This window comes from Monocercomonoides exilis (assembly GCF_001643675.1).
Source record: "Monocercomonoides exilis strain PA203 chromosome Unknown scaffold41-876177, whole genome shotgun sequence".
NCBI lineage: Eukaryota > Preaxostyla > Oxymonadida > Polymastigidae > Monocercomonoides > Monocercomonoides exilis.
In genome coordinates this window covers 94,401-108,230 of record NW_027150586.1, presented here as the reverse complement: position 1 = coordinate 108,230, position 13,830 = coordinate 94,401, and the positions used below count along the sequence as shown (strand labels likewise).

Below are 13,830 nucleotides of genomic sequence, written 5' to 3'. Positions count from 1 at the left end.
TGAAGTCGCAGGGAGCAGGCAGGGAGCCGCACTGGAGGGCAGAGGAGCAGGTGTCCTAATCGACGAACATCTGGTGGGAGCGGTGGAAGGTGATTAAGGTGTTGGGGCTGATATCGAGGTCGGGGTCAGTGTGGGAAGAGTGGGAGGCGATGGAGGTGGTGAAGGAAGGTGAAGTGGAGGTTGAAAATGAGAGGAGGAGGTGGGGCCTGGATGTGTCCAGCACGAATACGCTGAGTGCTAGAGGGCAAACTGCCTGGCAACATCTGCCCACCCCAAAAACACCCCGCAACACAAGCCATGTGTCTTTGTCTGGTCTCGCTGCGATCTTTACACATCCCCCGTCTCCGCTCCCCTTCTCCACACCCTCAATCGTACACCCTCTGCATTCCACCACGCTGATGCTCCCAGTGCACTTGATCTGTGAGAACATTGAGCTCGCCACTTCGCCCAGTGTTTCGTACTTGAATATAACAACCCTCCAAAAGCTGATTGTTATCAGCCCGAAAACCATCCTCTCCACTTTCTAAAGTCACCCTTGCATCTTCAAATCAACGTTGAAACTGAACCAAGCAAGGCTGATGAAAAATGCAAAGAAACTAATTCACATATCTTCACAGCTTTTAAAGTGATTTGCGAAGAGAAAGAAATAGCGCAGAAAAGCATATTCAAAAAATAGTTGAATGGAATGTTCACCAAACAACTGAGGCAATGCTTAAAAGAAGAACAGATGATGAAAAAGATATGTTCATAATAGTTGTGAGCTTTTGAAGTGAAAAAAGTGAAATTTTTCGAATTTCTTTTTATTTTTTTTTATTCTTTCTTTGTAATTTTCATAAAATAACTTTGATCAATCTATTTAAATAACTTCTTTAAAGTATTATTTATTTCCAAGCTAATATCAACTTCTAATTGTTGAATATCTGATAAATATCTAGTTTAACTATTAGACTTTTCATTTGTGTTTTTAAAAATTGTTTGTTTTCAATAAAAGTTTTATGATCTTCAATTTCATTTTCAAAATTTCTTTGCAACAACATCATAAAACTAATTTTTATGTAAAAAAATTAGTGATAACATATTGTAATAATTATTATCATGTTTTGCAAACCAGTGAACTTTTGTTTTGTTCTGTTTATTTAAGTTTTGAGATTTTTTGAATATTTTTTTATATTTTTTCAAATTTTGTAATAAAAACAACTAAAAACAAATTAAAAACAACAAATAAATATTAATAATGATATATAAAACTTTTATTTTATGAAATTTCAAATTAAATTTTTCTTATCAACCCCACCCTTAATGAAAATTTTTTGATCAAACGTCGGAATTTTTTATGATATCAAAAAAAATCACCCATATGTCTAAATAGAGATTCATTATTTGATGGGTGTTGTGAAGAGTTTCAATTATTTTTGGATTAGGTTTTAGGAAAGGGGAATAGCTGAGAGTGTGAAGTGATGTTTCATCACTGTGTCTGCCTTTTTTCTTTGTTGAATTTGATCTTTTTGAGTCAAAGTTAGAGAAATATCAGAAAGGGGAGAGTGGATGGAAAACAGAGCGAAAATAGACAAGTTTGTTTTTGAACTTTTTATATAAGTATTCTTCTTTGTTTGGAATTGTCTTTGATACCATGAATTTGTTGATATTGAAATGCTTTCTATTGAACCTTTTATTGTTTATATTAATTGATATTGAATTGATTATCGGGAAATGTTTTAATGATGATATAGTTAAAAAACATTCCTTTGAGAGTGATGCAACAAAAAAAGAAATTTATATGTTGCTTTCTATATTTCAGATGATTAACACAATGAAGTGCTATTGTTATTTGTGTGTAATTTTGTTTTATGGTTGTTATCGAATTAACAATAATTTTATTTTTATGTTTTTCTCATCACTGAATATTCATCAACCGTTGTGGTTACTCAACAATGAAGATATTTATATCAAAACAGTTATATTTCGAATAGAACAATAATACTATACATATTCATTCAAAAATTAAAAATATTTGAAAGAAATATTTTACAGAGAAATTTTTCAAATTTGAAATGAAAATTCAATGAAAAATAAAAAAGACATTTTTTCACCTATATTCAAACAATAAAAAAATCAAAACCAATTTCGGATGACTTGTTTGTATTAATAAAGCAATAATATTCACAAATAAAATGAATAATATTCAAACAAATATCACATTTCCAAAATTAATGATCATAAAAAACCAAATAATTTTTGCGTTTTGGTCAAAAGTGGACGGTGAATTTTCAACACCAGATGGTAGTTTGATATCATTTTATGCTGTTTCGAGCAAAAAAAATGAAATGCCCACAACGCAATGATCATGTCAATTTATAAAACTTTTTTAAGTTAAATGAAGAATTAATATCAATTTATCGATATTGCAAACAATTGATGAATATTCGATTTGACCGTTAAAAAAATATATATTGTTAGCTTGCAAAATATATAAGAAGTGTGCTTTATTTCGTGTGTTCACTCCAATTATTTCTTCATTTGAACAATTCATTTTCTGATTATCTCATTTTCTAATTTTATTTGTTTTTTATTCAAAGAGTTCAACGGAACACCTTTCTGAAAAAACTGCTTTATCTTTTAGAATAGTTTGTTGTTCGAATGGCATTTCACTCTCTTTGATTATCATCATCAACAACAACAACCAACCACAAATTATCAACCATAGAGTCGCTTTAAATGCTTCTGTTAATGATTCTCCATCCAATCATCATTCATCAGGATCGAATGAGTTGACTGATTCAAAAATACACTGAGTCGAAAACATTAGCAAGTTACACTGTTTATGCGAAACACTAAACATCCACAAGATCATAAAGAAGTTTCTGGAGATCACATACAGTCAGTGCAAAAGCCGATCCTTGGAGAAAAACACGAACCAAAAGAGAGAGAGAATGTGATCATTTTTCGAAGTTGTTTAATATTTCTTCAACAAAAAACAATATATATTTAACTATTCGTTGAAACCAGGTATTTGGCAACATATTAAATAATTTTATTATGAAATAATAAACAAAGAAAACACATTTTGTTTTTGTATTATTTTTGGTGTGGTTAAAAATAATCGATATGAAGCAAATATTTAAAAAGAAAACTTCTTGTTCGTTCTTCAAAATGATGTGAAGGCTAGAGTTTTATTCTGCAGTTGAATTTTGAGTAGTATGTTTCTCGAATACGTTTCTCTTTCGAATTAAATGAAGGAGAAATTTCTCTGGGAAGGTGATCAAAATCTCTATTATCATTTTTAGAAGTTGATTTTTCTTCTTTTTCATCATCTTTAAGTATTTCAATTACTCTCTTTGCTTTTTTTCTCGATGACTTTTTTTCCTTTGCTGGTTCTTTATTCAACATTTCATTAAGTTCTTGTCGACTATGTTTATTCTTTCGTTTCTTTTCAGAAGAAGATGAAGTTAATTTTCCAATTTTCGCAAGCCGCTTTTGAAGAAAATCCAAATGCTCTTTTGTTGATTCAGTTTGTTTCATTAGCTCAGATTCATCCATCTCATCAGCTTCTTTTGATGTTTTTCCTTCAGTGGAATTTTCGTTAGAGGAAAATTTTCTGTGATTAACAATCAATGTTGTCGGTTCTTTTGTTATTGCAAAATCTTTTACAGATGAATGCTTTGAAGGTTATGAAAAAGATAATTGTTTGTCACTTTGAGGAGAATAATACCCAAACAACTCTTCTCTCCAATCTCTCGATGAAACAGATGTTTCGGAATTGCATTTGTGATTTTGTATTGGGGATAAAGATATGCGATCAAAAACTGGGGATACCGCAGTAGTCCAAACTCCTCTTTTAATGAAAGTTGATTTGATTGCAGAAGGCATTGTTGCTGCAGCAACTGCTTCAGGGAGTGTGTAGGCAAGGGAAGATCTGTAGGAATGAATCGAAAACGGAACAGGAACGTGAAATTTATTGTAAAGAGTTGTTTTCAAACGAGAAAAGATGCACGAGTCGCACGGTTGTAATAGATGGGTCATATTTGGTGGAAAACACTTCAAAATGATATTGTGTTTCTCTGCAAAATCTGCAACAGAATTGTCTGAATGAGTTCCATGATTATCCATTAGGAACAGGGCTTTATGTGTCGATGTTGGTTAAACTTTAGAGACAATCGCAGGTATCCAAAAATTGATCATGATGCTCCTGAAAATCTCTTTTGTAATCCATCCAGATGAGGAAAGAAGAACTTCAATATCGAAAGACGTAAGTGTGGAAAATTCATCGGGTGAACGTTTTGTCGGACAAAGAAGAAATTTTCATGGAGAGGATCCATCCGCACATACTCATAAGCACAACGATGAATTTGGCACTTTCGGAGGAGCTGGAGAAGATGGAGGAATTTGATTTTTTAGGCAAGCAATCAGTTTTCGAGGAATTTCATTCATATTCAATGAGGATTCAATAAAATTAAATATTTTTGAAGAATCAATGTGATTTTTGTTAATCACATTTGACAATTCTTCAAACCATTGTCTGACATTCTCTGGTGATTGAGCAGCAATTTTTGACATGTCTGTTGGCTTGTAATTGCAGTACGAATAAAATTACTTTTTTTAACAACTTGTCTGCACATTTTTCGTTTATTATTTTTGGCTCGTTTTCATCTGTTGAATCCTTTTCGAAAATGTCCACGCACTCATTAAAATGTATATTTAAAAAAGGAATAGTAAATAACAAATCAAACCATGTTTCGAACGTCATTCACTCGAATAGTTTTCTGTTCCGACAACTTCACAAGAACTTGGTTTGCTATTGTTTCGAGCTGTCGTGAATTGATGGTTAAAGGATGCCCATCAACTCCAACATCCCTTCCTTCCTTTTGTGCTTTGATTCCCCTGAACCAAGTTCTTTTGGATTTAAGTTTATCATTCACCACAGTTTGCCATTTCAGTGAATAATCATTTCGAATTGCAAATATTTTTTTAGTTGTTGAAGAAATGGAACGATATTTGCTGGATGCGAGCTCGCGATGAAGTTGAAGAGGAGAGAGATATGTTTTGTTGCTCATGTTATATTGTTAATGATTAAATTGAAAATCCTGATAACAGTTTTTTGTTTTCACTTTTGGCATTTCTTGATATTTGTCATCATTATTTGTGTCAATTTCTTTCGATAACTCATCTATGATATCATTTTTTTATGTGCCAGAAATGAAAGTGAAAATATTCGTTCTTTTTTATTTCATTTATCATTTCATTGAATTGTGATTTCGACATTGCTTAATATAGTTTTATAATTATAATTGGATTTATTTATCATATTTATTTATTTATTTATTTATTTATTTATTTATTTATTTATTTATTTATTTTTTTTTGAAATGCGTTGATGAGAATTTATTTTCAAAATTTTCGATATCAGCATATTTAAAAGGATCGGGTTTTGCACCAAGGATCTGCCTTATCACTGACTGTATGAAAAGGAGAAGATCATACAAGCGCGATCATGCAAATTCAACTGAAGCTCACCAGAACACCAAAATCAACTGGATCTGATAGAATTCAAAGAGCAATGGAAATATATAGTTCTTTATCTGTTTCATTGTCTTTTTCCTCCTCCTTCTCTTATTCTTTTTCGTTGTCGTTTTTGTCATCTTTGATATTTTTCTCTTCATCAAAGTGGGATTAGAGGTGCAAGCCGCTTCTGCTGTTGGAAAAGGACATGTATTACAAGCACAACTCCATCGCAACTTTCTTTTTTCAATTTTCTTATTCCAACATTTTTTAAGGGAGCATACTCAAAAACCGCAGAGGCTATAGGCATATCTGCGTATGACAGGAGGCTCAATCCATAGAGAAAAGCGTCAAAGGAACTTTAACTGGAAGGGCAGCTGCTGGAGACGTATGCTTCTTGCAGAGCGAAATAAAGCGCGTTGATTTTTCTCAGTCGGAAAAGGGGAAAGCAGAATTCGAAAGACAAACTGCATATTTTGCACTCAAATCAAGTTTGTGTTCATACGCGATTTCTGATCGGGTGGACAATTTCTACGATCACGAAAGAGTGTTAATGAGCCCATATGACGAAATGACTGCGATACAACGTGCTGTTTCAAATGAGCCTTGCCTCACTGACACGGAGCCCTCTATCATTTCTTCAGAGCCCCGCAAAAGAATTAGAATACGTTGTCGATTCGAAAAGAGAAGCGTTGAGACAACAGTCCGCAAGCTCATTGCCGAATCTTCCAATCTGCAAGACGTTGAGTTGGCTTTGCTGTTTGCATGGCATGAAAGCCCTGAGCCGCTCTATGAGTTGCTCGCTCAAACAACGGAAGAGAATGCTGCAACATTATATGCGTTGCCTTTTGCATCGTTATTATCAACAGCATCTCCTATTTCCTCGGAGCCCGGTTCTGCATCCTCCTCCTACTTCTATTCCTCCTCACTGCAGCAGCAGCTTTCTCCTCTCTCTGTCTTCTTAATGATGTTGATCACGCTTCTCAACCACTCTTCAAAGCAACACTCGCTGGAAGCCTAGGGTGCACTCAAAAAGTGTCTGCCACACGCGCTGAAACAAAATGAGCAGCGTTCAATTGCTCTTGTCTTTAGTGAATATCCTTTATCTTCTTTTTGTTCATTCGTCTGAGCAGTTTTTATAGAAGAAAAAGATATGGCCGGACCTTCTAAGACATGCGTGAAGCTCTGAGTTCTCCCTGCGATGTGTGTGAAACAGCATTGAGCACCTCCAGTTCCCCAACAACGAGCAAGAATTTGAAGGCTGGCTGGACATTGTGACCGTTCGATGAAATTCATCATCTTTCTCTTCATCTTTTTCCTGAAACACCTTGAAGAATCAACGGCGGTTGTGTGAGGATCGTGCATTTCACTTGAGAAATCTTCTGAATTTCTTCCTCATGCTGTTCAAGTTATTTAGACTACCGCTGCTGGATTTTATTAAAAAAGGCGAAATGAGAATTATTCAGTTCTCAACAGCTGCTGCGGTACTGTGCGAAACAGCAATGTGGGAGATAATGCAAACGTGTGCAATGATCTGGCCGTTGAAAGGCGATTCAGAAGAACCGAAAAGAGTGGAAGAAGACAATCTGTTAATCGCAAAGGATTTACAATCGGAGATGGGGCGCGATTGTTGATGTGGGTTGGAGGTTAAGGAGAAGAATGAAATGGAAAAAGATGCGAAAAATGTGAAGAGTGAGAAAGAGACTTCAGAAGGAGGAATGGATGAAGTCGATATCAGAATGAATACAGAAAAAGAGGAGGCTGAAGTTAACGTTGTTGATGGATTTGATTTTGAAATAGGAATGGAGAATAACGAGATTGAGAATGAGAGAGAAAGAGAGATGAATGTTGAAAGCGGAAAAGTTGAAAAGAAAGGAAAAGAAGTGAAAGAAAGAGACAGAGATTTTTTCATCAAAAGGATAGATGAAATGCGTTGAAGAACAAGAACAAGAAGAAGAAGAAGAAGAAGAAGAAGATAGCACAAACCCACTGTAATAAGCCACAAATATCTGATGCAGATTCTCAGTGCGTTGATTGAAAATCACTGGATGTTACAACTCAGTCGCTGAACAATAAGAAAAGTCCATATTTTTCAGCTTTTTTGTGCAATTTTAGAAAGAATAAATAAACCAAGCACATCTCAAGTGAAAGAAGGTTGTTCTTCTGGCTTGGTGAAGCTGTTGGATGAACATTAATCCAGAATTGTGAACGCAGTCACGGAAGAAAAGAAGAGGAGGAAGAGGAAGTTGGAAATGGTAATAAATATTAGATGAGGGACGTCAAAGGTGTGGAAGAGAATTGAAGTTGCGTGATGTGCAGCGCAAGAAGCGCTGGTTTTATAATTGTTTATGTTTGAGATGGGAAAGAATTTTGTTCGACCTTCTCTTTTTCTTTGCAACAGTATTAGAGTTCATCATCATCTTCTTCTTCAACTTCTTTCTCTTCTTTCTCTTCACAATCTATCTCTTCTTCTCCTTCTATTCCCCTTCTCATCTTCATTCTTCGTCCCTCCTCTTCTTTTTCTTCTTCTCCCCCAACCCCACTGACGATACGACATGAACTCTACGAACCTGTGTCTGGTGCTCTTTGAACATATCAACAGTTGCCACTTCTCCTCTGGACACGCCCCATCGCACAGCGCTGGCTGAATTGTGTTATCACTTTGGCCTCTGCTGCTCTGCTCCGTAGGATGCAGACGATGCAAAGGATCCCTTAAGAGAAATGAAGATCTCATCAAAACCTCTGCCATCTGAGAAGAAATTGTCGACTTCTTCTGATTCTGCGTCTTCTTTGGAATTTGCTCCTGGATTTCGGCAACCCTCCGCTCCTTCTTTCTCTCATTCCTCATCCTCTTCCTGCTTTGAAATCGTTGTTCTCTGCTTCATTGTGTTCCATTCATCATCATCTTCTTCTCCACTATCGCCTCCTCCTTTTTCATTATTCTCTTTTTCATCATCATCGTTATCAATGCATTCTGTAGCTTCGCTGGATGTGCATTTGAACCTCTCTTCTCTTTTGCAGCGCTCATCCTGCTATGCTTAGGGACTTCGCACGGCTTCCGCGCTCCGGCTGTGCTAAACAGGGTGAATGAGGTGAATGGGCATCGAATGAGAAATGGCAGTTGAGTGGGAAGGAGCTGCCAGGTGCATTGCGTTTATCAGCTCGCTTTATGACACCACCAAGAAGCGAAGAGAGAGAAGTTCAAGTTCAAATGGAAGAGGCATAGAAGTTGGATTTCAGAAGCAAGTTGAGTGCAGAGACGAGAAAAGGGAGACAGCAGAAAGAGTCAAAGACGAAGATGAAAACAAAAAAGAAAGATGATTTTCACACATTGCAAATTGACGCTTTCGAAACAAGACTTGCACAGATAGTAACAGAAAAGAGGAGGAACATGGGAATAAAAGGAGGAGGTGATATTGAAAATGAACAGCAGCAGATTTTACACTCGTTCAATTGCACATCCTCATCTACACATCTGCACGCTCAAAACATCTCATCCTCCTCGATAATTGCTTCTCCTCCTTTAATTGTGAGCACGCACACACAATTGTCAGCCCCTTCTGTTCTTGTTGGAACTCCGGCGAAGCCACCAACTCCTTCATTTTCTGCAACAGACTCTTATTAGCTCTTTCTGAAGTCTCTCTAAGCACAGAACATTTCTAACCCTTCTTTTTCTCTTTTTGCTCTAATATTTTCATTCTTGCAGCGTTTTTTAAGTGCGGTTCTTGGGAAGAAGATCTTTTGCAATCTGAAAATGCTTGGAAGCAGGAACATAGGAACCAGGGGTGATGTATTTGAGTGACAGTGAATGGTGCTGAACAACGGTGCATATGTTCCAAGCCGATTCATGAAAGCGATGTTGAGTTTACCGGCATCGGAGCAGACGAAGTTGCTGTGGGAGAAGTGGTAATTCCAAACGGCAAGGCTGTTGTTGGTGGACTCATAGTTGTTGGCATGTGCGCAACTGCTGATCTTGGAGAGCAAGATGTTAGTGAAGAAGGAATTCATGATTCGAAAAGAGCTTCATGACAAATTTGACATTGAATAAGAAGAATAGCGCTGTCTGCTTTAATGGAGAGATCTGTTGCGAGAGATGTTAGACGGAGTTGCTAAATCCAACGTCAATCACGCACAAGACTGTGAAGCACTGAAGGAGGAGAAATTGAAGCGAGAGAGAAAAGATTCAGAAAGATGTCTGGAGGAATCAGTCGAAAATGTGAAAGACTGAAAAGTTGATTGAAGCAAAGGAGGAGCGGAAGGAGGAGTGGAATGAGATGAGGATGCAGTTGTTGTTTAATGCAATATCAGCGAACGGGAAAATGCAAAGTGAACAAAAACACGATTGTTTGAGTAAGACCAAATTCGAATGTTGGGAAGGCAATTGTGGAGGAAGATATAAATTATGGAAGTGGAGAAGGAGATACAGGGACCAAGCGGGGAACAGCATAGCTTAGGAGAGGAGCTGGTGTTCTGTTTGAAGAATATCTGGGACACCCAGCAGAATGTGATGAAGGTTTCTTTGTTGAAGTCGAGGTCTAGATCGGTGTGAAAGGAGTCAGAGCATCAGATGGAGGTATTGGTGGCTTGAGAAGGCTGGGTGAAGTCGAAGGAAAAGAGGGACTCGTTGATCTGTGCTGTGATTGAGAAGCACTGGAGAAAGAGGTCCTTTCCTCGATAGGCGTTGTTGAGGGCGAAGCAGAATTTGAGGATGCATGCGAGCAAGCGCAATGATGACTTCTCGCAGTGGAGACACACAATCGCGGCTCTTCGCTCGGTCGACTCTTCGCTCACGCAGCTGGTGAAAGCATATGTATTGGTAGCACAGCCCATTGCACATTCTCTCTCAGCGTTTCACATAAGAGCTGGCCCCTTGCATAAGAGCAAAATGTGGCACAGTTTGCAGATTCACATCCGAATACTGTTCTGGGTTCTGGTTCAGGTTGCCTCAAAGCAGTTGAGTCGGTCAGAGCAGACGGGAAAACTGCCATGAGTGAAGAATCAGCGAACATAGTGAAAATGAATTGAAAGGACACAAGTACTGTTAAAGTGGATATAGCAGAGATGTGGAGAAACAGGCCAGGCAAGGAGACAGCGGAGATGGTGTTACATAAATGAGCATACCCACTTCTTCTTCATCAATCATCTCAGACGAAAGGAGTGTTTGCAGAGTCTGCATGGAAAATGAACAGCCCCATAAAAGATAAACTCAGCTTTCAAGCAAGGCTATGCCTAAGAGGTGGATGATGGAGAATAAAAGAGAATTGCTGTTAAGCAAAACATTTTTGAGTGAAAAAAGCATAAATTTTCGTATTTCTTCTCATTTTTTTTCTAAATTTTCTTTGTTATTTTTTTTTTTTTTTATCTAATTTATTTTGGTAACTTCTCCAAAGAATTAATTGTTTCTTAATAATAATTCATTATAAATTGTTGTTTATGCAATAAATGTCTTGTATAACTATCATATTTTTTTGTGTAATTTTGAAATTTGTTCATTTTTTTCTAAAGTTTGATGATCTTCGTCAGCAATTTTATAATTTCTTTGCAATAGCATTGACAGTGTTTTGATTAAGATATTGATTGATAATGTGTTGTGATTATTGTTATCATGTTTTTGCATGATTAAAGAAAGGTGGACAAAATTTTTTATTGAAAAAATGGCAAAATAGAGCACCCCTCCGGGCTCGAACCTTAGACTCACCAACTTGCAAGTTTGTTAGCAAATCGCTTATGCCGATCAGCTAGAGTGCTCTATTTTTAGTTGGGGAGGAAACCCGGACCTCACCCATAGTTTGATTTTTGTGATCACTGATGAAAAAAACAATTTTTACTGTATCAACACTTTGTGCAACTGCTGAAATTCGTGAGTTGGAAGATGTGAACTTGAAAGCAATTTTCCTACACAACATTTTGAACATTCCAACGAGAAAAATAGCCCGAGCTCAGGTCCTTTCTCGCTCTTCAGTGCAAAGAGTACTCGCCGCAGAAAAAAAAAGGAATACACCTGGAAAATGTGGAAGACAGACTCTATTTGAAAATTCTGACGAACAGTATTTAACCACAGTGATAATTCACGATGCAGAGAGTGGAATATTTCTTTCATAAATAAAATAACTCAAATGGAATGTATTTCGCTTATAATTATTTGTTTTATTTTTTTTTTATTCAGGCAAATGATTTGTTAAAAAACAAAGAGAAAAGAAGGAGATGAAGAAAAAACTGCAGACAAACATTGATTGAAACGATTTTTGAAAAGGCACTTAGAAATTAGTCTTGCAAAACCAATTTCTTTGCCTTTAGAGAGAGCAGCCCACACTTCGAAATATACAATCGTGCCCTTCTTTGACGAAGTGAAGAAATTGTTTGAAAGTGTCAATCCAATTCCACAGCTATTATTTAACTTGGATGAAACTTCCACTTTTTCATCCAAACAACAACCTGAACTTGTTGCTTCTTCATCCTCGACTCCTTCTGCAGTTGTTCCTGAAGTTAACTTGTTAACTTCGACTTCAATTATCTTCATGACAAGTGCAGACGGGTGTCGATATTTGACACCCATATTGATTCCATTTTCAACGCTTCCAGAAGAATACAAGCTTGGAACAACTTCACACGAAGTGTTCATTCCTACTTTATCTGGTCATGTTACATCAGCAATTTTTTTGGACTTGTTCAAAAAGTGCGTAATCTCAGAAATTAGAAATAAAAGAATTGCAGTGGGAAAGAAAGAAAAGCATACCGTCCTCATTATGGATGGTGGAGTGGGACATTTTCAGACGGAAATTCTTCAATTATGCAAGGATAATTTAATTGATCTTGTTAAACTTCCATCACACACTTCTCACATTTTGCAGCCTAATGATCAATACATCTTCGCAAGCATGAAAAGGGTGTTTGGAAAAGCCAAAGAAAGCGGAACAACAACCTCAGCATCTTCAAAAAGAGAAATTCTTATTGAAATCTTAAGAAATGGACTTGCAGCCGCTTCGTATCCAGAAACTTATAAGTCTTCTTGGAAAAGCACAGGGTTATGGCCAATTAACCCAGAGAAGATTTTATCAAATCTTCCTGATAATCCTCCAGAATGGGTATTCCCTGGCGTTGAACCCAAATCTGCACCAATGGGACTTCATTTGGAGCTGTTTATTACTCTTCTGATGATTTATCCGATTTGTTCTGAAAACATTTTTTTATTTATTCCATATCATTGAAGCTTTTTTTGGGATGCACAACTTTTTCATAATTGAAAAATATCTTTATCTTTACTGTTTTTCTTTGTTTCAATCCATGAAATGAAATACAAACACAAAAAAAGGAAAAATAAAAAATTCCTATTTTTATATCAATGGCCCGGGTTTCCTCCCCGGCCCGGATTTAGTCCCCCACTATTTCTATACTTTTCTTCCACAAATATTTATAACCAAACCATAACCCTAAAAATTGATCAAAAAATGAACCACTTTTTTCGAACGAAAACACTTTAAAGAAGAGCGGAAACAAAACCCTAGGCCCAAGAACAATTACGCTAACCCTTCAACCTAAACCAAACAATTAATACAGAAATTATTTTTGAATTTTCTCCCTAAAAATAGATTAATACTGGGTCAGATCAATTTTTCCCACCTTTCCAAAAATATTGCCCATGTTGTTAAAACCACAAAACAAAAGTTTTGTTCTATTTACTTCAGTTTTGAAATTATTCAGAATAATTTTTTATTTTTTTCAAAATTTGTAATAAAAACAATTAAAATCAAATAAAAAGCAACAAACAATTAAAAATAATTATTTATCAAACAATATATTTGAATGGTCATCACTTTTATTTTTCTTTTTAAATCAACCCTTAATGAAAAAATTCTTTGATCAAACGTCAGAATTTTTTATGATATCAAAAAAAAACACCCATATACAACTATTCAAATTTCTGTAAATAAATATTGAATATTTGTTGAGATATTTTTATTTTAATTTTTGTCCTGATAAAAAAAAGTCCGGATGAAAAAAACACCTTAAATTTATTTCAAAGAGAATATTTTTATTTTATTTTATTTTATTTTATTTTATTTTATTTTATTTTATTTTATTTTATTTTATTTTATTTTATTTTATTTTTTATTTTTTTTTTTTTATTTTTTTTTTTTTTTGATAAGTATTTCCTTTTCTTTATTTTTGTTAAGAATAAAAAAATCAGTCTACCAATGAATTTCTATCAAAAATTCCTATTTCTAATGATAACATAAAAATGTATTTTTGTGAATATTTAAAAATTAACAAAAACTTATTGAAAACAAATAAATATGGGACGAAATATTTTGCATTGTGAATTTTATTCCACAC

At 35.5% G+C, this 13,830-nt stretch overlaps 7 protein-coding genes across 7 annotated transcripts; 4 read left to right on the top strand and 3 right to left on the bottom strand.

Moving 5' to 3' along the window:
• Positions 1-55: 55 nt before the first annotated feature.
• Positions 56-511, bottom strand: MONOS_8548 (uncharacterized protein; the record flags this gene model as incomplete). Its single annotated transcript, XM_067878968.1, has 1 exon — positions 56-511. The coding sequence occupies one exon, from the start codon at positions 509-511 to the stop codon at positions 56-58; it is 456 nt and encodes a 151-aa protein (XP_067722460.1).
• A 5,538-nt stretch (positions 512-6,049) lies between these two features.
• Positions 6,050-6,517, top strand: MONOS_8549 (uncharacterized protein; the record flags this gene model as incomplete). Its single annotated transcript, XM_067878969.1, has 1 exon — positions 6,050-6,517. One exon carries the CDS (start codon positions 6,050-6,052, stop codon positions 6,515-6,517), a length of 468 nt encoding a protein of 155 aa, XP_067722459.1.
• A 643-nt stretch (positions 6,518-7,160) lies between these two features.
• MONOS_8550 (uncharacterized protein) lies at positions 7,161-7,433 on the top strand (the record flags this gene model as incomplete). The annotated part of the gene is made up of 1 exon (XM_067878971.1): positions 7,161-7,433. One exon carries the CDS (start codon positions 7,161-7,163, stop codon positions 7,431-7,433), a length of 273 nt encoding a protein of 90 aa, XP_067722458.1.
• Positions 7,434-7,899: 466 nt separating this feature from the next.
• On the bottom strand, positions 7,900-8,344 carry MONOS_18000 (uncharacterized protein; the record flags this gene model as incomplete). Its single annotated transcript, XM_067870978.1, has 2 exons — positions 7,900-8,038; positions 8,121-8,344. The coding sequence occupies 2 exons, from the start codon at positions 8,342-8,344 to the stop codon at positions 7,900-7,902; spliced, it is 363 nt and encodes a 120-aa protein (XP_067722457.1).
• Positions 8,345-9,250: 906 nt separating this feature from the next.
• Positions 9,251-9,525, top strand: MONOS_8551 (uncharacterized protein; the record flags this gene model as incomplete). Its single annotated transcript, XM_067878972.1, has 2 exons — positions 9,251-9,286; positions 9,337-9,525. The coding sequence occupies 2 exons, from the start codon at positions 9,251-9,253 to the stop codon at positions 9,523-9,525; spliced, it is 225 nt and encodes a 74-aa protein (XP_067722456.1).
• Positions 9,526-10,283: 758 nt separating this feature from the next.
• On the bottom strand, positions 10,284-10,505 carry MONOS_8552 (uncharacterized protein; the record flags this gene model as incomplete). The annotated part of the gene is made up of 1 exon (XM_067878973.1): positions 10,284-10,505. One exon carries the CDS (start codon positions 10,503-10,505, stop codon positions 10,284-10,286), a length of 222 nt encoding a protein of 73 aa, XP_067722455.1.
• Positions 10,506-12,014: 1,509 nt separating this feature from the next.
• On the top strand, positions 12,015-12,704 carry MONOS_8553 (uncharacterized protein; the record flags this gene model as incomplete). Its single annotated transcript, XM_067878974.1, has 1 exon — positions 12,015-12,704. One exon carries the CDS (start codon positions 12,015-12,017, stop codon positions 12,702-12,704), a length of 690 nt encoding a protein of 229 aa, XP_067722454.1.
• Between the last annotated feature and the right edge of the window lie 1,126 nt (positions 12,705-13,830).